Source organism: Mauremys mutica, chromosome 1 (genome assembly GCF_020497125.1).
Source record: "Mauremys mutica isolate MM-2020 ecotype Southern chromosome 1, ASM2049712v1, whole genome shotgun sequence".
NCBI lineage: Eukaryota > Metazoa > Chordata > Testudines > Geoemydidae > Mauremys > Mauremys mutica.
The window spans coordinates 88,990,480-89,014,514 of NC_059072.1; the positions used below are offsets into that span (position 1 = coordinate 88,990,480).

At 44.0% G+C, this 24,035-nt stretch overlaps 1 protein-coding gene across 2 annotated transcripts; it reads right to left on the minus strand.

The window, feature by feature from the left end:
- Positions 1-12,371: 12,371 nt before the first annotated feature.
- Positions 12,372-23,757, minus strand: HEBP1 (heme binding protein 1). 2 transcript variants are annotated; one of them, XM_044982710.1, is made up of 5 exons: positions 23,609-23,757; positions 21,784-21,922; positions 20,256-20,436; positions 15,920-16,115; positions 12,372-12,647 (listed from the first exon to the last, which is right to left on the minus strand). In XM_044982710.1, exons 1-4 carry the CDS (start codon positions 23,684-23,686, stop codon positions 15,944-15,946), a joined length of 570 nt encoding a protein of 189 aa, XP_044838645.1. In that variant the 5' UTR covers positions 23,687-23,757; the 3' UTR covers positions 12,372-12,647; positions 15,920-15,943. The 2 variants fall into 2 exon arrangements, with proteins under 2 accessions (XP_044838645.1, XP_044838634.1); XM_044982699.1 differs by lacking the exon at positions 23,609-23,757 and having other exon boundaries at positions 21,784-22,024.
- Positions 23,758-24,035: the final 278 nt, after the last annotated feature.

A 24,035-nucleotide genomic window follows, 5' to 3' on the forward strand; every position in this document is an offset into this window, starting at 1 on the left:
GATCAGGGCTCACTTCCCGGTTCTGCCACAGACTCCTTGTGTGACCCAAGCTATGCCAATCACCCCCTGTGCCTCCATTTCCAATCTGTAAAATGGAGGGCATACTTCCTTTTTCTTCTCTACTTAGCCTGGAAGCTCTTTGGGGGCAGGGACTGTGTGTGTTTTTATATAATACTTATCACATGAGGGCCCTGACCTTTGGTGAGACTGCTAGGGGTTAAGGCAACACTCATACATATCAAACAGGGTCCCCATCCCGCTACCCTCAGCAATCCTGAGCAGCACAGCTCCAACAGAGCCTCATGGTCGGGTGGTCCCTGGCCTGCTGAAGCTTCCAAAAGGGGAGTGCCACAGGGTGTAGCTCAGGGGTAGGCAACCTAAGGCACATGTGCCAAAGGCAGCATATGAGCTGATTTTCAGTGGTATTCACACTGCCTGGGTTCTGGCCATTGGTCCGGGGGCTCTGCATTTTAATTTAATTTTAAATGAAGCTTCTTAAACATTTTAAAAACCTTATTTACTTTACATACAACAATAGTTTAGTTATATATTATAGACTTATAGAAAGAGACCTTCTAAAAATGTTAAAATGTATTACTGGCACGCGAAACCTTAAATTAGAGTGAATAAATGAAGACTCAGCACACCACTTCTGAAAGGTTGCCAACCCCTGCTGTAGATAATTCTTTTTAAATCCTGAGATGTTTTCATTCTCCATGTAAGGCAGTGTAAGATTGATTATCTATCTTGCTTGTTTAAGATTTAATTTGTTTTTATTGTTGTAATTTTTGAAAATATGAGAAACTGGGTTTTGTGTGTGTGTGTGTGTGTGTGTGTGTGTGTGTGGTTTTATTGTTTTATTTATTTATTTTTGGTGGGAGTTTTTTTTTGGTTTGTTTTTTAAAGGAAAGCTGAGGCTGGAAGTGACTTCAGGGCATTGAAGGGATGAGATGTTGAAAACAGAAAAATGTTCCTTAAAGGGACAGACCCATCCCATCAGTGCTTTCTCTTCTGGTTTTTCTCTTTCAGAGCACACTGTTAAAATTCAATTAGACTTGTGGAGCATATTCTGCCTTCACCTGTGCAGCTGATGTTCACATTGAAGTCAGTTGGAGCAGAAAGATATCATCAGAGTGGGAAAATGGCCTATCCATGGGAGAAAAGTCAAGTCCTTACCAATCAAGTCAATGGCAAAACTCCTTGTAGCTTTAAGCCTTGCATTATATACTTCTAGTGATTTAATAATCCTGATGGACATGTGGATCTTAGCAACAGCCATAGAAATAAAAACACTGGATTTTTTTTTATCACAGAATCATAGAAGTGTAGGACTGGAAGTGACCTTGAGAGGTCATTGAGTCCAGTGCCCTGCATTCAAGGCAGGTAGGGTTGCCCACCCTCCCAGTTTGGCTGGGAGTCTCCCAGAATCAGGCTCTATCTCCCGGAGGCTACTGAAGCCAAACTGGGAAATGTTAGGCCATTAAAAGACTGGCAGTGAAGCAGGGCTAAGGCACGCTCCCTGGCTCTGCGCCACTCCCAGAAGTGGCCGGCATGTCCCTGAGGACCCTGTGGGGCAAACAGGGGGTCTCCACACTCTGCCCCTGCCCTGAGAGCCGAGTCCACAGCTCCCGTTGGCCACGTGCCTGCAGGGAGGGGTAGCACACGGCCCCCCCTGGCTCTCCCAGGGGGTACAGGGATGTGCCGGCCGCTTCTGAGAGCGGTGTGGGGCCAGGGCAAGCAGGGAGCCAGTGAAAGCGAGTGAGGGTGGGGGAGAGTGAGCAATGGAGGGAGGGGAGATGGAGGGAGTGGGGTGGGGTCTCAGAGATGGGGTGGGGCCTCAGGGAAGGGGCAGGGCATGGAGCGTTTGGGTTTGTGTGGTTAGAAAGTTGGCAACTCTAAAGGCAGGACCGTACAATACACCACTACATTCATTGTAATTAAGAACCGAAAGTGCACTTTCTTTCAGTTTCCAAGAATTCCAGCCTCTCACCCCTAAAATACCAAGAAGGAGATCCAAATGCAAAGGCAGGTTGGACACCAGTCCTCTTAGCCTGACTTTACCACAGGTGTACTTGCTGTGTACGTACTTATCCCCAGAGGTCCTGTGGGAGAAGCAGGGGGGGTAGAGGGGGATGTTGTGTGTTACGTAATTAAAGGCCACATCATAATACATATACCTAAGGGATTGGAACTGATGTTGTACTGGGCATCTTAATTTTGGCACTTATGAACTGTTACCATTATTTTAAATCCATCTAATGGTAACTATATGTCTCCCATTATCAAGGTACCTAAGCATCTCATCATCTTTGGTAGGTTTAGCCTCACAACACCCCTGTGAGGCAGGGCACTCCTGTTATCTGCATTTCACAGCTGAGGTCCAGAAAGACTAAGTGACTTGGCCAAGGTCACACAGGAAGCCTGTAGCTGAGAAGGGAAGTGATCTCAGGTTTCCAGGCTAGTGCTCTAACTACTGGCCATCCTTTCTTCCACCTTCATGATGTATGGATAAAATCCTCCCATGCACTCCTCCTGCCCCTGCTGCCAGTCCTTTATGCCCATAGGTAGCAATAGCTGATCACAAAGCCATGCTGTGCCGGCTTTTGAAAACCCACACTTGCTCACAGGCATACAGGCTTAGGCCGTGGCTCGTCAGCTTTTTTGCAGTAACCCGAAGGAAACTCTAGCAGAAGGCTAAAGCCATCATGACCTCAAATACGTAGTGCATCCTGGGAATAAGGGGAAAAGGTTAATCAAGGCATGGAATGGCTGGTTCCTTCTCTACGTCCCCTCAGGAGAGCTACTGTTCATTCGAATTCAGAACTTATTTTGTAAATCAAAGGTTTCAAGATCATGGGCCTGAAACGATCGTACCCTGCTCTCAAACGGTAAGTAAGGCAGCAGTCCGCCTCACTGGCATGGAGCCAGGCATGGGGTGTGAGCGTCCCAGATTGTCTTGCTGCTCCAGAGCACTACAAGAGAAAATCCAATGTGACTGTATGGCATCTTCTGCACAGCTGTGCTCCCTGGGCGAACACTGCTTGCTTCCCCCCTGCTCCCTAGGCCATGTGTGTGTGTGTGTGTGTTTGTGTGTGTGTGTAAATTGCCCGGCCCACATGGTAAAGGAAGAACGCCCATCCTTGTTGCTCTCACAGCCTTATTAAAAATCCCACGTGAGTCAAAGTGAATCACTTGTTACATCACTAGCACTTCCAGCTGTTAATGTGCAATGGGCACCCACAGGGTGCTTGTGTTCTCTCTAGGATCCTGTTGGCAGAGATATTTATAGAGCACATACGAATGGTCCCAGTTCAGGAATACATCCTTATTCAGGAAGGGTGCTTAACATTAAACCTGGGCTCTCATTCAAGTCAATGAGGCTTAAGCAATGTTTTTGAGCCTAAATTATTATAAAACAATTCTTTAGCACCATCAATTTACATTACACAATAAACCCTCTCAGGAGGGAAAGGGGAGATTAGCTATCTCCTCATAGACTTTAAGGTCAGAAGGGACCATCTTGATCATTGAGTCTGACCTCCTGCACATTGCAGGCCACAGAAACTCACCTACTCCTGTAATAGACCCCTCACCTCTGACTGAGCTACTGAAGTCTTCAAATCATGGCTTAAAGACTTCAAGTTCAGAGAATTCACCATTTTCACTAGTTTAAACCTGCAAGTGACCCTGCCCCATGGTGCAGAGGAAGGTGAAAACCCCCCACAGTCTCTGCCAATCTGACCTGGAGGTAAATTCCTTCCCAAACCCAAATCTGGTGATCAGTTAGACCCTGAGCATGTGGGCAAGACCCACCAGGCAGATACCCGGGAAACAATTCTCTGTAGTAACTTCTGCTGGAATTCATGGTGGGGAGTTGGTCTGACTGGGACAGTCAGTGCCTGTGCTTGTTGAGAAGGTCCAGATGAGAGAAAGGAGTCGGTGAGTTGGAGACTCAGCCAACTATCCTCCTGGCTCTCAGCCCTGCCTGCCAGGAGCCCTGGCACCATAAGTGGGATACCATCTGCATAGCCATCCCAGATGTGAAGAATGGTCATGTGACCAAAAGGAAGCTTGTGATTAGGGAGCCAGTGAGATTGATGAGTTGTATGTTTGAAAGAGGTTTAATAAAGTTGTGACGGTTTCGGTCACAGAGACCCCCTTGGGACTGTCACCTGACATGCTGAGATTACCTCTGAGCCCATTTTCCCTGCCAGCTTGGGACTCCAGAACCCTGCCTTGTTGAGCCAGACACGCTAGCCTGCTGCAACACAGACCCAGGTGTTATGCACAGGTATTAATCACTTACTCTGGGTTCAATAATAAACAAAAGTGATTTTATTAAGTATAAAAAGTAGGATTTAAGTGGTTTCAAATAATAACAGACAGAACAAAGTAAGTCACCAAGCAAAATAAAGCAAAAACACGCAAGTCTAAGCCTAATACATTAAGAAACTGTTTACAGGTAAAATCTCACCCTCAGAGATGTTCCAATAAGCTTCTTTCACAGACTAGACTCCTTCCTAGTCTGGGCCCAATCCTTTCCCCGGTACAGTTCTTGTTAGTTCCAGCAGGCGTCTTAGGTGAAAAGCCAGGGCTTTCTCATGACTGGGCCCTTTGTTCTGTTCCACCCCCTTTTATAGCTTTGGCACACAGCGGGAATCTTTTGTCTCTCTGGGTCCCCACCCCTCCTTCTAAATGGAAAAGCACCAGGTTTAAGATGGATTCCAGTACCAGGTGACATGAGCACGTGTCACTGTAAGACCTCCTTCTTCATCACCTAGGAGCTGGCCGACAAGTACACAGGAAGACTTGCAGGTAAACAAACCCATTCACAGTTCATTGATTCTGAAGCTCCCTTAATGGCTTCCACTTAATATGTTTACATTAGGAATACAAGTTTATATCTTATTCTCCTAACTCCAGACATAGAAATAATACATGCAAATGAATAGGATGACCACACTCAGTAGATCATAAGCTTTGTAATGATGCCTTACAAGAGACCTTTTGCATGAAGCATATTCTAGTTACATCATATTTACACTCATAAGCGTATTTCCATAAAACATTATGGAGTGCAAGCCAGTGAGGTTGATGAGTGATATGTTTGAAAGAGGTTTAATAAAGGATCTTCTGATGAAGGCTCCCAGTGCGTGTAAGAGGGTTAATGTGCTCCATCTGTGGAGGCAGGGTGGGGAAAGGAACACCACCCCTTCAGTCAGCCCTGGTGACCTCTCCCTGATTCCAGCTCCTGGTGGCAGGATTGTTGAAGCGTTGCTCTATGTGCGCCTCTACCAGCCTCTCCATTTCTCCTAGGCCTCTGAATTTCTCTCAGTGCCCCTATTGACTTTGCAGCTGAGTGCCTTAATTTATTCACAATACAGCACCATTACAGCTTTGGTTTTCTCTTACATTCATGACATTGAGTTTTGTATTGTGACTTCTTTAGAGCAATGACTGTCTTTTACTATGTGTTTGTACCGCACCTAGCACTGTTAGGCCCTGATCCTAATTGGGGGTCCCTGGACATTTTCACAATGCCAATAATAATAAGCACATCTGCTGGCACTATACTGGAAAACCTGAATCCCATGAAACGGAAGAGTACCAGGTCAATTGACACCACAAAAACAGCTTTTTAGTGAATGGTAAAATGACTAGGCTTGTAGTGACATTCAAACTAACAAACAGCTGGACACACAGAGACACTGCAGCCACTCACACTAGCCCCATTCCACCATAATGTGTGTGGCATTACGTTGGTGGGCAGGGCTTTACCTATCCTGGTTATGTGCTGGTCAGTGATAGGGGACTGAAAATGACTGACAAGCTGGTCCAAACCCCTCTTGTATTCTCCCCTACAGTTGTAACTTTGGGATCAGCAGTGTATGTAAAATGTGCTCTATGAACTGGCCAGAGATGGTTGTATCTACAGCATCAGCAACAGGCAGGAGGAAAGTCCTCTGCTCTGTACAGAAAAAGCTTGAAGCCCAAGTATGAAACAGGAACAATGGCCCCAATCTCTCATAGCCCTGGCCTGCAGACCCGAAGACTTGGAGCTAATGGGTTCTAAAGCCACCCATCAGGCTCTTCTCCAGGGATTTAGCTCCAACTCAAATGTCTGGATGACATCCCCAGTGCTCAGAAAGGTCCCGAGTCCCTGCAGATACGCACTGCAGCCACTGCCCCCGTTAGCAGAGAATGTCACATCCTTGGTGTGCTGTTCTGACTTACCTTCTCTGTGTCCTTGCTGGGGGCTGGGGCATCAGTGGAAGTGGCTAACACAGGGGAATTCTTTTTTTTCCCAAGCGAGGATGCGGAAGATAACCTCAGCTACTGGGGACCTTAGCAAGCCTCCGGAGGCACTATGAGTGTTACGTGATTTATGCCTGTAAAATGTGTTGAGGAGAAGAAGCCCTAAATTAGGTGCTAATTTATTATTATTAATAATCGCTCCTTGAGCACCTGGGCAGCAAACACACACTCCCAGGGCAGCTAAAAAGCACCATGGACAAAGAAGATGCACCTCTTCCAGTCCCGCTATGACTTGGACCACTGGGAAAATAAAGCTCCTGGGCCAACTCCTCCACTGGTGTAAATGAGCCTAATTCCATGGGCTTCAATAGCACTACACTGATTGACACCAGTTGAGGATCTGGCCCCCAATGCCAGGGGCTGAAGTTGAAGCCTTCCAGTAGCAATACTGGGGGCAAACAACTGAAGTAGGTTTAAGATGGAGCCTGATAAATGATGGACCTACATGATAGGGTTGCCTCCAATAACAGGGGACTGGACTTGAAGACCCAGGAAGTATCTTCTGGTCCTATGGCCCTCTGAAATATTCTGGCATCAGCAGGACATTCACCCAAGCAGCAGGGTGGAGAGCGGACCTTGCCCTTGAAATGAATCAAGTATCTTCCATCCAGATAACTACTAAGTGCACTTTTTCTTAAGTCAGGTCACTGGAATAGGGTGTGTTCATGAGACCACTTAAAACAAGAATGACTCCATCCCACCCATCCCCACAAAGTCCCTGTGCTTCCCCATGAGTCTGGCCATCAGGTGATGCAACCGAGCAACTGAAGAATGAGCCTGACTTCCGTCTGTACATGTATATATATATATATACTTATCCATGAATCTAGTCACTGGAAGGGAGAGGGACTTAAATCAGAAATCCCAAGGCAAAGACAACTGTAAGCCCTCCGTACCTGACCTCCATTTCTTTCCTTTGAGCTAAGCTGCTGGGACAAGATGATGTGGCTACAAGACTCCATGGAGGGAAAGACACTGCACTGCCTCCCACTACCAGGCATGCTTTTCTATCTGGCTGAATGCTAGAAGAGCAGGGGGATGTGTAAGTAGATGAGAGAAAAAAGAGTAACAAAGTAAAAAGAGAAGACCCAACCTATAGAGAAACTAGGGCTGCTTAATTAAAAGAGACTATTTTTACACTGTGCCAGTTTCTGTTCGGACTGGATCTTTTCTTTCTTCTTTGGCTTGAAGCCATCACAATAGCCATGATCAGTGCTAGTTGACATTTTTCTGGATACTTTTTTTTTTCAATTAAAAGAAGGAAATAGTCTTTTCTGACACCCACATTTTTCATGTAACATTGGTGACGTTCCAACCAACTGTAGGGAAGGAGTAGTCAATTATTTTTTGTTAAGGTCCAAATTTCTTCATCAAGATATAGTCAAGGTTCAGACTCCAGAAAAAAAAATATAATAAATAAAAAGATTTTGGAGTCCGTTCAAAAGTGTCTGACAGTGCGGATTTGGCCCACAGTCCACCTATTGACAACTCTTGCTGCGGCGGAGGGGGGGGGGGGGTTGTTATTTTTAAAGCAAAACTTTTATTAAAATGATTATTGAAATGCTTTGTTTACTGAAAACTGCATTTCCCATAAATTAAACATTTTGATAACACTTTTAAATAATATCGTGAGAGTCATCCTGACAAAATGGGTCCATTTTGAACCAAGCAAAATGAAAACACCTTCCAAATGTCAAGTAATTCCAAAGGGATAAAGATCAGCTTTGTAAAGAAAATCAAGTTCTTAGTCTATTTATTTTTGTGGAACTAGGTATTGTGTTTGTTGAAATGCACTGCACAGACAGAAGCCCTGGGTACACACACCGGGTCTATTTTGGGTATGCTTATAATATTGCATGAGTTCCACTATGGTTTGTCATACCAATTGGCCTGCAGTGGTTCTTTATGATAGGTGGGTTACAGAACTGAAAATGCTGGAAAAGTATTTTGCTTATTTTTGCTTTAGAGTAGTTTGGAACACACCCTCAATATGCACAGTGCTTTGCCAGAGTTTGGGTATCACAATGCTATAATGCTCAAATTCACTACTGGTTAGTGCAGTATAAACACCTAGATAGATCAGAGGCATTTCCCTTTAGGAAGACGTGGGAAGTAACACATCCTTCTACCTGCTACACCTTGCTGCTTTAAAATAAGGTTTTTTTTTCTGAATTCTGCCTGTTTGTAGTGACATTCAGACTTCACCCCCACAATTTTTATTTTTAGACTTTTCCCTCCAGGGCCAGTGAGACATACGCAGAGCAACACCTCCCCCCGCCCTCCGCCAAACATCACTGCCTCAGTGCCAGGAACAGAAAATCCTGGAGGTGAAAAAACTGCAGATTTGTCTCTCTCTCCAGTTTTTGTTGCATTTCGAAAATTCTAGACTTTCATTAAAAAAAAACTGCAAAAAAATTGTACTTTTTTCTCTCTTTCTGTTGCCAAGATAGCGCCATCAAAATGTAAACAGATGGGTTGCTTCTCTATGTTATTAACCCACCTTGGGAGAAAACTGCCTGCAGCCAAACACTTGGGAAAGGATAGTTTTGTGGTTACGGTGCTACACTTACCTGCAGACCTGGGTTCAATTTCTGGATTTGCTACAGGCTTCCTGTGTGACTTGGGGCAAGTCACTTAATCTCTGTGTCCTGGTTCCCCATCTATAAGAGGGTAATGACCCTTCCTCTGGGTATAAGCCTTTTAGGGTAGGGGCCATCTCTCACTCTGTGGATCTAGTGCCTATCACAGTGCTGCCCCACACTCAGCTGGTACCTCTAGCATGCTGTTATAAGGCAAATAACAAGCAACACTGGCAAAGACCTGCCCCTCCTCCACTCCATTCACCTCAAGGGGAAGTAGAATAGCTCATTTCTGCAGCTCAGCCTACCACAATAAAGTGTGATCTTCAAAATGTAACTGGGACTGCACAAATGCTACATTATTCAGGGCAAGCAGTTTGTTTTGTTTTTCTTCTAAATTAAAAAAAAAAGATAAAAGCTCTTCATGCAGTGTTAAGGTTGCATGGTTAACATTTACAAAAAGACAGGCAAGGCAAGAGTTAATGAAACATGAACTCCCGCACATTGCACAACCGACCCCTGGAGTGGGGCTGCCAATTGGCCTGGAGTCTCCAGGAATTAAAGATTAATCTTTAATTAAAGATTATATCATGTGATGAACCTCCAGGAATACGTCCAACCAAAACTGGCAACCCTAAGGAGGGCTTGCTTCTCCACTGCCTTGTGCAGTCACTTACACCCAGGCAACACTAGTGTAAACTTGCTATCACACTGATTTGGATTATACTCACTTTGCATGGATGTAAAATCACTGCTCAAAGGCATAGAGTAGGGGAAAATCAGGCCCTTGCTTTGACTATGATTTTAACAACCTAAAATAATGAACGTAAGCAAAAGAAACAGGGTGTGTACTACATATATGCCACATGGCCAAGTAATATTGCTCTAGCCTAGGAGCCTTCACTTGTATGTTTCTAACTCTGCAAGCTTAATGTTGCATTAACCTAGTTTTTTCCCTTACATTTAATTATACCTTGGTTAAATAACATCAGTTTGGGAAAGGGATTTTAACTGTCTCTTAAATGTTGATCCAAGATCTTTCCTTAATGAGCTTGATCATAAAGAGGATTTAGAAACTCTTCAATCTTTGATTAAAGAGCTAGAGTTAGTAGAGACCTGACTGTAGGAAAACAAACCTCACCAGGAATCATAACATTCAAAAACCAGTAGGAGAACACTTTAGTCTCTCTGGTGACTCAGTAACAGACCTCACAGTGGCAATTCTTCAACAAAAAAACTTCAAAACCAGACTCCAACATGAAGCTGCAGAACTGGAATTAATTTGCAAACTGGACACCATCAGATTAGGCCTGAATAAAGACTGGGAGTGGTTGGGTCATTACAAAACCTAAACTTAATTTCCCCAATACTACTTTCTCCCTACTGTTACTCACACCTTCTTGTCAACTGTCTGTAATGGGCCACTCTCTTACCACTTCAAAAGTTATTTTTCCTCCCTTGGTATCCTGCTGTTAATTGATTCATCTCATTAGACTGGCCTAACGCTTGGTAAAGCATCCCCATCCTTTCATGTATTTATACCTGCTCTTGTATTTTTTACTTCATACATCTGATGAAGTGGGTTATAGCCCACGAAAGCTTATGCCCAAATAAATTTGTTAGCCTCTAAGATGCCACAGGACTCCTTGGTTTTTTTGCTGATACAGACTAACACAGCTACCACTGAAATCCCAGAACTGTCATACTGCATGCTACCCTCCATCTTAATACACTGTCTTGGGTAACATTTTTTGCTTACTTTTTGCCTTATAATTTTCTTTAGAGTTTTAGATGGAGTTTGTTTTTGGTTCTCTCTCCTCTTTTACTAATTACAGGATTTAGTGATGCTGACTCTATTTCCTCAATATTGGAAAAGGTGATCTAGCTATCTCCTTACATCGAGGCTGTTTCTATTACTTGCTCATGCTCAAATTAGGGAATGTAGTCACATTAATACAAGGGATATTACAAGTCCTGGAATGGAACGCAAAGCTTTTCAAAAGCTAGTTAGGGGACAACCAGTTGTTTGTTTGTTGTTTCCCCAATAGGTATTAAAGAAACACAAAATGGAGAGATTTCCAAAAGCTACAAATGGCAGCAGTTAGGCACAAACAGCCATTCAATTTTTTTTCTAGAAATTGGGTGTCTAACTCCTATTTGTGTCTTTGAAAATCTCCCAAGCTTCTAGTTCCCAAGCACATTGTCTTAGAAATCAAACAGTATTTATACAGATTGATCTCCTAAAACATCTGAAACTCAGAGTACTAGGAAACAAGAATTTGGCCTGACCAATACCCATTCTGTGCAATGTATTTTATTTAGAGCTAAGCCGAAAGATTATGAATGGGCCGACAAAAATAGTAAGCTGCTGGTTTGGATACTCAGGAGCGATTGAGTAGATAGATTCCTGCTGCTCCATCTATCATTGTCGAGGATGGCACTATTACCAGTCCCACTCCAATAAATCAGGTTTGGGAACAGTTTTATAGTGGGTATCATACATCTATGGCTACTTACAGTCCAGTTAGAAGTGATGTGTTTTTAGATAAATGAACTCAAAATACTTAGTGAAGAGCAAGCAGTTGCACTTGATACCCCATTACAAAAGAGGAATTACTGTAACTATAGCTAGTCAGGTGGCAGTCTAGGAACACCCAAGGCAGCCTTGCAAAACTATCATGAAAATTTGCCACTTCCAACCATAAAATCTACTCTCCTTCCTTTTATCACAATGACTGATGAGAATGAAAAAAAAAAGATATGTTGTTTGCCCATCAAAAATTACCTCTCCCCTTAATGGGAGTAGAATGTTGTAAGACAACCCAGAGTTAAATGGTCTGCCCATCAGATTAGCTCTCTTATATTCACCATTCTCTTATTAACTCAATATTAGATATATTAGTGTGTTGTCAAAACAGGTCTTTCCTTCATAAATCAACAAATCTCTGATTCTTGCAAACTTAGGGGCAAAGCCTAGAAACACACACACAAGTAGGAAAACTCATGAGTTAAGTTACTGGTATATGTGTTAGAGAGCCAAGGTGGGTGAGGAAATATCTTTTATCGGACTAACTTCTAGTGGAGAGAGAGACAAGCTTTCAAGCTTATGCAGCTAACCAGCTTGAAAAGAGATAGCTTGAAACCTTGTCTCTCTCACCACCAGAAGTTGGTCCGATAAAAGATATTACCTCATTCACCCTGGCTTTCTGGGACCAACATGGCTATAACAACACTGCATGCAATGACGTATGTGTTTGTAGGACTAGAATAATGAGTTAGTTACCTGTTTGCTCAAGCCACTGTGGTCAGGCCAGAGTGACTGGTCCTGTAGGTGCTTCCTATCTATATTATGTTTTTGAATGTGGGCCTTCATATTTTCTCTCTATTACTATTACACTGCAAGCTGTTGTCCCAATACATGAGAATCAATCTGCTCAGCCTTCTGGCTGGTCAACCGTACAGAATGAGAGATTCAGCTAAAATATCTGCAGATTCCTTTATCTCTGTTAATCAAGAAAAAGTATTTGCTTCTGAAGAGTGGGATTTTGTTGGTGACGATGAAGAGAATAAATGTTGGCGATATTTTTTAATTAGACCAAATTGCTTCATGCAGCTTCTTCACATTTCATAGAGAGATAGTTTCAGGTTTCTAAATGTTTTTGGCTGCACAGCAAGATCCATGAAGTAATAAAATTAGCTTCCAATTAATTCTTTGCAGTTGAGTCTGGGATAGAGAGCTGAGAACTGTAACACCTGAAGTACACAAAAGGAGATATAAACAATAAAAAAAACATTGTCATTCAAACATGAGGCACTAGAAGAAATTAACAAGGTAAATCCAAATGGAGCTGGTTTTGTATCATCCAGTAGAAACAATCTCCTTTTACATTTTATTTTCAGTTAACATTTTAAAATGCATACTCAGTTTTTAACAATATCACTCAGTTTTGAAGATCAGAGGCGCATAAAATGTGTCATTTTCAGTGTTCATGTGAAGCACAGATAAGGGCACCTCACAGGCACAAAAGAGGTTACATGAAATTTTTTGATGTGATTAATTGTATTATTCTCCTACAAGGAATGTATTTAAAAGGTACAGAGAACATAAAAGAGGGAGGACTGTGCAGTTTTCAAGTCAATTAAGGAGTTGATCGGTGTATGTAATGAAGTGGGTTTTGTGGCTCTAATCCTGTAAATAAAAGCAAGTCTGTAATTTTATTCAGGTGAGTAGCCCCATATAATTCAATGGCAATACTCACATAAGTAAAGTTACACAGGAGTTTAAGAGTTTATGGGGCGTATGATATAAGATATTATCATAGAGTCATATCAACCCTTCATTATCCACACATACACTTAGATAACTGAGGCCAAACAGTTTTTTATTTAGAGAGGGATCAGTGGCTAAGTATAGGTACTGTGACATGATCTGTATCCCAAACACACGCACACATGCCAAGATTTTCAACCTAAAATCAGGCTCTTCAATTATCAGAGGGGTAGCCGTGTTAGTCTGGATCTGTAAAAGCAACAAAGAATCCTGTGGCACCTTATAGACTAACAGACGTTTTGCAGCATGAGCTTTCGTGGGTGAATTTCACCCACGAAAGCTCATGCTGCAAAACGTCTGTTAGTCTATAAGGTGCCACAGGATTCTTTGTTGCTCTTCAATTAGTGACAAAGCACCTTAATGGCCCGCTCTTCAAAAGGGCTGAGCAATCAAAAGCTCCTACTGCCCTCTCAGATCCTTTGATCAAGTCAGGAAATTCCAAGTTGCAATTTAAAAAGTCATGATTTTTTAAATGTTGCAAAGAATGGGAAAACAGAATCTAGATACTTTTGCTTGTGAAGGAAGGTGCTATTCAATTGGAGTAATCTCACTGAAATCAATGGGATTACTCATGGGATAATGTTCTGTTTAGTTTGCACAAGGGCATCAAAATCTGACCTCTAGGAAGTCTATGGGAGGCAAAGACTGTGGACTTCATAACTCTCAGCCTTTAGTCACAAGCTGATGTTGGGACAGTGCTTATACATTTTGTGAACTCCTCAGTCTTCTACAGTGTGTTGATCCAATCTGGAGTGTGATCACATCAGGTTTATTATTACCCATTACACATTCTAGAATTCATCAGCTGTGGGTTCACATCACTATAGCACACTTGTTGCCTTGAGCCCGAGAGGACAGTGCTTACACTGCATGCAATTCACATGGAAGAATCCCAAAATAAACCCTAGAATTTAGAAACAAGATGAACCCAACCCCTCCATTCCCCACGTGGTTAGATAAGAATAACCGTGTGCATAGAGAGGTTCCTTTTGTTGTGCAGAACCTTTTAAAGGTAGCACCTGCTCTTTAACAGTTCATATTCATTCCTATCTATTGTTTTACTGTCTTAAAAGCAAAACCTCAACTTTACAAATATATCTTTGTCTACCTATTTCTTTTTGGTCCATCTCCCCTTCAAGAATTATGCTCCAATGTCTTACTCTAGCCAACTGTTACTTTATTTCTAGCTTTTCCTCTCTTCTGCAACAATAAACTACCCACCTCTTCATTTTCCTAAACCAGCCAACTGTTCTGACAGTAAAGGGCCTGATCAACTTTCACTGAAGTCCAAAGCTCTTATTTAACTTCAGTGGAAGAAAGATCAGGACCTTAAACTTCCCTTCTCCGTGAAAAACTTTCATCTCAAGAGGATCACCTTAACCTAAAACATCTTGACTGGCCAGAGTCCGACTTCCATCTGAACAGCTTCTCCTCTGGCTTTCAGGATGAAGCTGTTCCTTTTAGTAAGCACCCTTGGGCATTCATGCAGAGAGATATTATAAGAATGTTGCTCTTAGTTTGAGTTAGCTGAAATTATAGACACACCTGTGTAAGTGTAGTATGTGTGTCCGTCCACATGTCTGATACTTTCCGCCATCTGTTGGCAGGACTATTGACAGCTAAAGTGTTGGTTTGATATGTACCAGTTAAAGAAATTACAGTGTTCACAGAACTTGTTACGCCCTTACACACATGAATGCCAAGATTTGCAAAAGTGTCTACATAAAATTAGACACCCAAATCCAAATTTCAAGACAGCTGAGCCAAAAACCTCATGCTCACTTCAGTGGGAGCTGTTGTGTGCACAGCTCTTCTGAAAGTCATAAACCTAAGTCAGAAGTACCAACTGTTGAGACTCTTTACCCCTCTGTATACATTTAGGCCAATACAGATTTCATTGTCATGTCCAATTTTGACCCCTTCATAGGCTAGTTTCAGAGAAAACATATTATAAACTCTTAATAGACACAAAGAAATAGTCACAAGATTATATCATACATTATCCAGTGATTAATGGCAACAGGTCAGTAGTTTACACTGAAGAGCTCCATCTCCTAGTCAAGAAGCTGTACAAATAATCTTGGCTCTTCCTCTTGAGCAGGTTTCTGAATCAGATTGTTGGCATGATGTTCCCTTGTGCACTACTAGGAAATGGAGATGATGCTATCTTCACTACACAGCGCCTCAGCAGCAGCAATCTAACCCCTTTATACTCTTTCAGAATGGAACAGATAAAGCATCAGTGTAGCATGGAATTAAGCTATCGTAACACCCCATCAGAATGGAAAAGCCACATGTTATAAAGACTTTGGTCAACAATAGGCATCTCTCAGGTTTCAGAGGAGCATAACAGGCTGCCAGTGAATGCAAGCAACACCCACCCATTAGCAAGTGCTGATTTTGCAAACTCCTTGGTGCAGCTGGCTCATTTTCCCACCTGAGAATAAGGGAGTCTAGGAAACAGGAAGAGCACTAGTACCTGAAAGAGTCAGATCCTAAAGCCAGGGGATCCTACAAGGAGATAAGCCTGGCAGAAGGCTTTGTTGGGGAGGGTTCACATTGTATTATTTTTTAATTATATTTTTGTTAATAACTGAGACCCCTTCTTTTTTGACTCTGCGAGCCTGCGGTTTTGTTTGGAACAGGGCAAGGACTCCACCTACATACAACAAGCTGGAGAAGACATCAGCCTCACCATACACCTTTGTAAGCCAGTGGCTCACTCCTTCACAAACCAGACTTCGTTGCGTCGCCAGTACGGTTTCATGGGGGGGTCGTAGCCATTACACAAGTAGAAGTCCTTGCGGTAGGCTGCCTCGCTCCCCAGGGCAGAGCGCAGCTTGGCGGCGTAATTCACATAATCCTCTTCCTTGGCATAACCACCAAACTGCCTGCAAAGGAGCCAAACATGGAGACACTGAGTGAGACAACCCTGAAATGTGGTGACAAAAGGGGAAAGAGGGAACAAGATGCTAAAAATACATAGTGATGTAGATCCGTGCTGTGGCTTTTTCCTGTCTGAATCTAGTGCAGGCAAAAAGTGTTGGCTTGAGAGGTCCAGAGACTAGACAGCTTTAGTCATCCACAGATATATAAAGCATGGGCATCACCTGTATTAGCCCCCCATGTCCTGCCCTACATCTCAACCCCAAGCTGAAGGGACAGCTTCTTGTAGTGAAGGGATAGGTATCTCCAAGCCCATTCAATTCTTGGCCTTTGTGCTGAGCCTGCCAACACAGATATTAATTGTGGGGTGAACACTTGCCTGCTGGAACCTGAACTATGAAAGGAAGCCAAACTCTAGCTAGTTCAAGTAAGAGAGGGATAAAAAACAACAAAGGGCTGCTACTGATTCCTGCAGGAACAGCCAACAGCATGCTGCTCATCTTTGTTGACGATGCAGCCTGGCCCCATGGAGGCAACCAAACACAAAAGCTGGATTGTGGCAGCATTCAGACACACCGCAGGAGCCTGCAGACTGCAAAGGGAAAAGCCAGGTCAGATAGAAACATCTCACCAAGGGGGAGTGGATTTGAATCCAGCATAAGTGTGTGTAGCAACCAAACAAAATACCAAATGGCTGTTCAATCCTGAATGACAATTGATAGTTTGATTCTAGTTTCTAGAGGACACATGTCCACATTACCATGTGGCACTAACTGACCCCGAGTTAGACAGTTGGTGGGCCGTGACCACTATTTATCTATCTGTTCCTAACTCTCTCATTGTTACTGGCATACCCTCTTAGGGTCTATGGCCAACATCTGTATCATGAATAATTTCAACAGAAATCTGCCGAGGGACCTCCAGACTGATATGAGAGACAGAGGAGTGTTCTGCTCATTGAAAACTAACAACCACAAAGGAAACGTTAGAGAAGAAAACCCTAATGTATTTATTTTTACATCATATTTACTCCTTTGTGCCTATTTCCAGCCCCTTCCTCCCTAAAAGAGATGTCCAGCCTGAAATGCCATCCATAAGTGGCAGCCTGATCACAGCAGCTGAACAAAACAGTGGTTTTCCTTGGCACAACAGTGACACCCCAGTGGCCAGTTAGGCCAACAGAATGTTATTTCCTAGGGAGTTCACAACCCAGTTTCTTAGCTGAAAGTGGCAATTGGAAATTATTTACGTTTTCTCTCTTCAGTTTGCAGGAGCTGCCTTACAGGAAGTGACGAGGAACATAAGAACAGCCGTACCGGGTCAGACCAAAGGTCCATCTAGCCCAGTATCCTGTCTACCGACAGTGGCTAATGCCAGGTGCCCCAGAGGGAGTGAACCTAACAGGCAATGATCAAGTGATCTCTCTCCTGCCATCCATCTCCATCCTCTGACGAACAGAGGCTAGGGACACCATTCTTACCCATCCTAGCTAATAGCCATTTATGGACTTAGCCACCATGAATTTATCCAGTCCCCTTTTAAACATTGTTATAGTCCTAGCCTTCACAACATCCTCAGGTAAGGAGTTCCACAAGTTGACTGTGCGCTGCATGAAGAACTTCCTTTTATTTGTTTTAAACCTGCTGCCTATTAATTTCATTTGGTGACCCCTAGTTCTTGTATTATGGGAATAAGTAAATAACTTTTCCTTATCCACTTTCTCAACATCACTCATGATTTTATATACCTCTATCATATCCCCCCTTAGTCTTCTCTTTTCCAAGCTGAAGAGTCCTAGCCTCTTTAATCTTTCCTTGTATGGGTCCCTCTCCAAACCCCTAATCATTTTAGTTGCCCTTTTCTGAACCTTTTCTAGTGCCCTTTTCTGAACCTTTTTTGAGATGAGGAGACCACATCTGTACACAGTATTCGAGAGGTGGGCGTACCATGGATTTATATAAGGGCAATAATATATTCTCAGTCTTATTCTCTATCCCCTTTTTAATGATTCCTAACATCCTGTTTGCTTTTTTGACCGCTTCTGCACACTGCGTGGACATCTTTAGAGAACTATCCACGATGACTCCAAGATCTTTTTCCTGACTTGTAGCTAAATTAGCCCCCATCATATTGTATGTATAGTTGGGGTTATTTTTTCCAATGTGCATTACTTTACATTTATCCACATTAAATTTAATTTGCCATTTTGTTGCCCAATCACTTAGTTTTGCGAGATCTTTTTGAAGTTCTTCACAATCTGCTTTGGTCTTAACTATCTTGAGTAGTTTAGTATCATCTGCAAACTTTGCCACCTCACTGTTTACCCCTTTCTCCAGATCATTTATGAATAAATTAAATAGGATTGGTCCTAGGACTGACTCTTGGGGAACACCACTAGTTACCCCTCTCCATTCAGAGAATTTACCATTAATTCCTACCCTTTATTCCCTGTCTTTTAACCAGTTCTCAATCCATGAAAGGACCTTCCCTTTTATCCCATGACAGCTTAGTTTACGTAAGAGCCTTTGGTGAGGGACCTTGTCAAAGGCTTTCTGGAAATCTGAGTACATTATGTCCACTGGATCCTCCTTGTCCACATGTTTGTTGACCCCTTCAAAGAACTCTAATAGATTAGTAAGACACGATTTCCCTTTACAGAAACCATGCTGACTATTGCCCAACAGTTTATATTTTTCTATGTGTCTGACAATTTTATTCTTAACCAGTGACCCATCTAGCCCAGTATCCGGTTTCCAACAGTGTCAGTACCACAGCTTCAGGTGGGGTGTACAGAACAGGGCAATTTGGGAGAAATTCATCCCCTGGCTTCCTCTCCTGGCTTTTGGCAGTCAGAAGTATAGGGTTGCCCTGAGCATGGGGCTCATAGACTCAGACTTTAAGGTAAGAAGGGACCATCGTAATCTCTAGTCTTGCATCCCTGACCTTCTTGGCTAATAGGTTAATCAGTGGCTATCCTCCAACTACTGATCTAAATTTTTTTTTGAACCCAGTTACTCTTTTGGCCATTACGACATCCCCTGGAAATAAGTTCCACATGTTAATTGTGCATCACGTGAAAAAGTACTTCCTCTTGTTTGTATTAAGCCTGCTGCTGCCCATTAAGTTCATCTGGTGGCTTCTGGTTTTTGTATTGTGGGCAAGGGCAAATAACTTTGCCATTCACTTTTTCCACACCATTTATGATTTTATAGACCTCTATCATGTCTCTCCCTAATCATCTCTTTGCTAAGCTGAACAGCCCCAATCTTTTTAGTCTCTCCTTGTATGGAAACTATTCCATACCCTTGATCATCTTTATTGCCTTCTCTACATCTTTTCCAGCGCCACAATATCCTTTTTGAGATGGGGCAACCAGAACTGCACACAGTATTCAAGGTTATATATATATATATATATATAGTGGCATCATATTTTCTAATGTTCTATCCCTTTTCTAATAGTTCCTAACATTGTTAGCCTTTTTGACTGATGATGCACATTGAACTAAAGTTTTCACTATCCATGATGACTCCAAAATCTCTTTCTTGAGTAGTAAGAGCTAATTTAGACCCCATCATTATATGTGTGTAGTTGGAATTCTTTTTTCTAATGTACATTACTTTGCACTCATCTATGTTGCATTTCACCTGCCATACTGTTGCTCTGTCACTTAGTTCTGTGAAATCCCTTTGTACCTTTTCACAGTCAACTTTGGACTTAACTATCTTGATTAATTTCGTATCACCTCCAAACTTTGCCACTTGACTGTTCACTCCCTTTGTTGTCAATCTCATCCCCCCTTCAATGGTGTGAAAAAAAAACTTGCACTGCTAGTGTCCATGTTACATACAGAGACCACTCTCATCTCCAGGATTGCAAGCTGCCATCTTTCATAGACACTACATTTGCTTTGAAAGTTAAAAGAATTCCATTTGCTTTGTGCTGAAACATGAACAACATTAAGGGCGAAGCATTTTTGTTCAGTGTAGTAGGCTCCCTGAATCTTCCACTATTGCACACACATCTATAACCAATGATGAGTCAGCTGGTAAACATAACTGTATTCTTTAGAGCACCCTGTTCTTTAGGGCATCCAAAGCGCAACACTTTCCAGCTGCCCGGGAATACTGAGATCTGCCCCTTACGTGGAATAAATGGTCATTCCTTCTCGCTCTTCAATCTGAATGCTCTCATCACCAGGACGGGGAGGGTTGTCCTGATATTGGCTCGGAATCCGGAGTGAGACCTTCACTTTCTGCTGTAAGGAGCCGTCCTCATCAGGAAAGGCAGTGATGGAAACTGGCGCAGTCATGCCCATCCCAACCCCTAAGACAGATACAGACAGAGGTATTACAAGCGGAGTCCAGGCCCTTGAGAAACTAAGCATTAGAGGCCGGATTTTCAGAGGTGCTGAACATTCACAACTCAGAGTGAAATCAATGGGAGCTGCCAGGGCTCAACACCTCTGAAAATCAAACCCTAACACACAGGAGTTTCAATAAAGAGACAGACCAATGACCGATCTGGGCCAGGATCCTGTGTCCTTCAGTAGCCAGTGCCAGATGCTTTATGGATAGTTTAATCAGTGTAGGCCCTGCAGCATGAGGCCTCAGCTGGGGCAGAACAAAACACTCCCTGCGGGAGCCAATGACTCAGAACTCTGAGCTGTTCTAGCTCCGGCCAGGGCTGTGTGTGATCCCACCCCAACATGGTAAGCTATTAATTTGTTGTTCTCGGAAGGTATATCCAGCAAGTTATGACCACAACTCGCACTGGAGATGATTGTTTTTCCTTCTCTCCAGGCTGTCACTGGTTGTGAAACCTCAATCACTCAAAGAGAGGTAGCAACAACGACCTAGCTGTCATAGAGCGCTTTTCCTCAGTAGATCTCCAAAGTCAGGGTCATTATCCTCATTTTACAGACAGGGACGCTGGGGCACAGAGAGGTGAAGTGATTTACCCAAGGTCATGCAGCAGGCCAGTGGCCAAGTTAGGGATAGAAACTAGCTCTCCTGAGTCCCAGTCCAGTGCTCTGTCCTGGAAGCGCTCTCTTACCTATTCATACACTTAGGTGCAGTACGTCTCATCTCAGTGCTATGGATTATGGCTAGAGGTACCTTCCCTCATCACCACATTTACTGATTAACCGTGCTGCTGCAATTGCTGTTCTTTCCAGAACTGCAACCTTCTCCCTCTTCCATTCATTCCCCCTCTTCCTGCCACGTGCTACTGTATACCTGCCTTCCTCAGGACATCTGCGAAAGATGCAAAAGCATTTGTAGGTGACTTATACCGGTAATTACTCTGTGACCCTCCCCCCACACCCTTGTTGTGGGATATTATTGAAGCATCTTGCTTAGTAAGATGAGAATTGGAAATTAATGTAAGTTTATTATTTACTACACTTTATTATTAATTAGACTAGCCTGTGCAATTACACTAGCTAAGATAAAAGCTACAAAGGTAATCTCTGCCATCACCACATAAAAGGGTGGGCCCCCTGCATATACAGCGAGTTAAGACGCAAAAACCACACACCATATGCATACATGTTGGGAGCTCCCCTAAGAAGCCACTTAGACTGTCCTTTAGAAAATACAACTACAAATCCTTCTCAGAGACAGACAAGATGAAACTAGCAGTTGAACAAAGGAGGTCTGCAAAGTTTCTGACCCTTATCATTGGTTCCTCCCACGTATTTCAGAAGCTTGAGCACCGCTTCCTTGGAGGCCTCATCAAATTGTTTCCCAGCTACCTCCACTGTAGCAAATTTCCCACCTTCGCATGTCCTTTCTTCATAGGTTACCTCTTCCTGGAAAAAGAACACGGGCAGATAACACATCCACCTGAGAGATGCAACGCTCCTCACGACAAGGAAATTGCCTCCCTGGGGAAAATTAGATCCTAGGAACATACACTTCCCCCCACCCCTCTCCACATAACCCTCCCACGTAAAGACCAGTTTTAATGTTAGGTGGAGAGACTGACCATGGAGTTGTCAGTCTCTCTCCTGAGTCTGATGTCATCATGTCTTTGCAGCAGAGCAGGTCTCAATATGGGGTTAACCACTGTTTGTGGTACCAATGATGACGGGGGCAGGGGGGAAAAATGGAGATAAAACAGGACAACTGTAACCTAGACTTGAAAAGCCTGAGCGAAATAAACGCTCTAGGTCACCTTGCTCCCCTTGGAGCAGCCCTGCAGGTGAAGGCTCCCCTATCCACCCTGCATCCCTGGGAAACACCATCATCACAGAAAAATGCTGATCAAACCAGTTACACACAGCAGCAAACCCTAGCACAGGAGTAGGCAACCTATGGCACATGTGCCGAAGGCGGCACGTGATCTGATTTTCAGTGGCACTCACACTGCCTGGGTCCTGGCCACCGGTCCGGGGGGGCTCTGCATTTTAATTTAATTTTAAATGAAGCTTCTTAAACATTTTAAAAACCTTATTTACTTTACATACAACAATAGTTTAGCTATATATTATAGACTTAGAGAAAGAGACCTTCTAAAAACGTTAAAATGTGTTACTGGCACGCAAAACCTTAAATTAGAGTGACTAAATGAAGACTCATCACACCGCTTCTGAAAGGTTGCCGACCCCTGCACTAGCAGATCACAGCTGAGTTCTTTTGCAACAAGGAGCAAGTTGGATTCTGAAGGAGGAAAGACCTGAGCAGACCAGTTACTTTCATGTTACTATCCACTGAGGACTCAACGCCCTGTTGATTCTCTGGGGTGCACAAGATAGTAAGGGAGGAGTGGTAGAACTTGATAGGCACAGTATGTGTATGCATGAGCGCACGCGTGTTTTGGGGGTGGGGAGAACAGGCAAAACCAAACCACTCTCTCTCTGCATGGATAGAATTCACAGCAATGGATAGCAACCAGAAAGAGGGACACAATGCAAGGCCATAGTTTCTCGGCGTTTGCTGCATTAGCTCAATCCTCTGAAGCCCTCTGTTTGAGAAGAGTGCTGTGTGCACCCCGTGCGGAGATAAGGCAGGCAGACAGGCCACCGCGCCCAAAACACTGGATGCAGGCGCTGTCTGCAACTTGGCCAGTTGTGCAATGGCAGTGACATACTTCCTTTAAAATGGAAGGAGAAATAAGTCTCCGCCTGGAAGTCTGGGCAGGGTGATTGGTGCACCCGAGGGGAAAGGCCCCATATTGACACCAACAAGCGGGAGTTCTGGAGGCTCAGGCGTGGGTTACAGGAAAGGATCCCGGCTCATTGCACACAGCTTCCTTGTGTGTGTGTGTGTGTGTCAGCCCCCGGGAACGGGATGATTAGGGGAAGGAGGGGCACACGCTTCCCTTCTAGACGGTTTACACGGGGGCGGCAGAGGCGCCTGGGGGGAGGGAGAGGGGGAGCATCCCCGTGTAACACCCCAACTCAATCACCCTGCCCCCAAACTCCGGGGCAGATCTCTGGGAGGGGTATTTCCTCCCTGCCTCGCTGCCCTCCAGCTCCCGGGCAGCCCGCTCCTACCTTCTCCCCTCTGCTCAGCACCTGGCAGGGCCACCCCTCCACCGACCCGAACAGGGAGTTCCTGATCACCCCGAACATGCTGCCGCCGCTGTCCCCTCCGCGCCGCGGCTGCAGCTGCTCCGCCTCCCCGGGAGTCCCCGCCCCGGCAGCAGCCACTCGCTGGTGTGGGTGGGGACTGGGGAGGCTGGTGGGCGGGGGGCAGCTGACGAGTCACAGCAGACTAGGGGCGGTGCCCTTTCAGGGGCGGGTTGTCGCCCCCAGCTCCCACCCTTGGGCTTCCGCGGGGGCGACCCTCAGAGGGGAGCGGGCTGGTCATGGGCACGTGCACACGTGTGCAGAGATGCTTGACCCACGTGCCTTGGATTTTGGGCACATCCTTTGGCACCGAAAAGGACATAGCCGGGCATTTAGGCACGTACATGCGACT

Coding starts and splice junctions, on each gene's coding strand:
- HEBP1 (XM_044982699.1), bottom strand. CDS start 22,024: ATGTTCCTAGGATCTAATTTTCCCCAGGGAGGCAATTTCCTTGTCGTG. Junction 20,437..21,783: donor GGGAGGAACCAATGATAAGG/GTCAGAAACTTT, acceptor TATCTGTCTTAG/GGGTTGGGATGGGCATGACT. Junction 16,116..20,255: donor GGAATGACCATTTATTCCAC/GTAAGGGGCAGA, acceptor GCTCCTTTGCAG/GCAGTTTGGTGGTTATGCCA.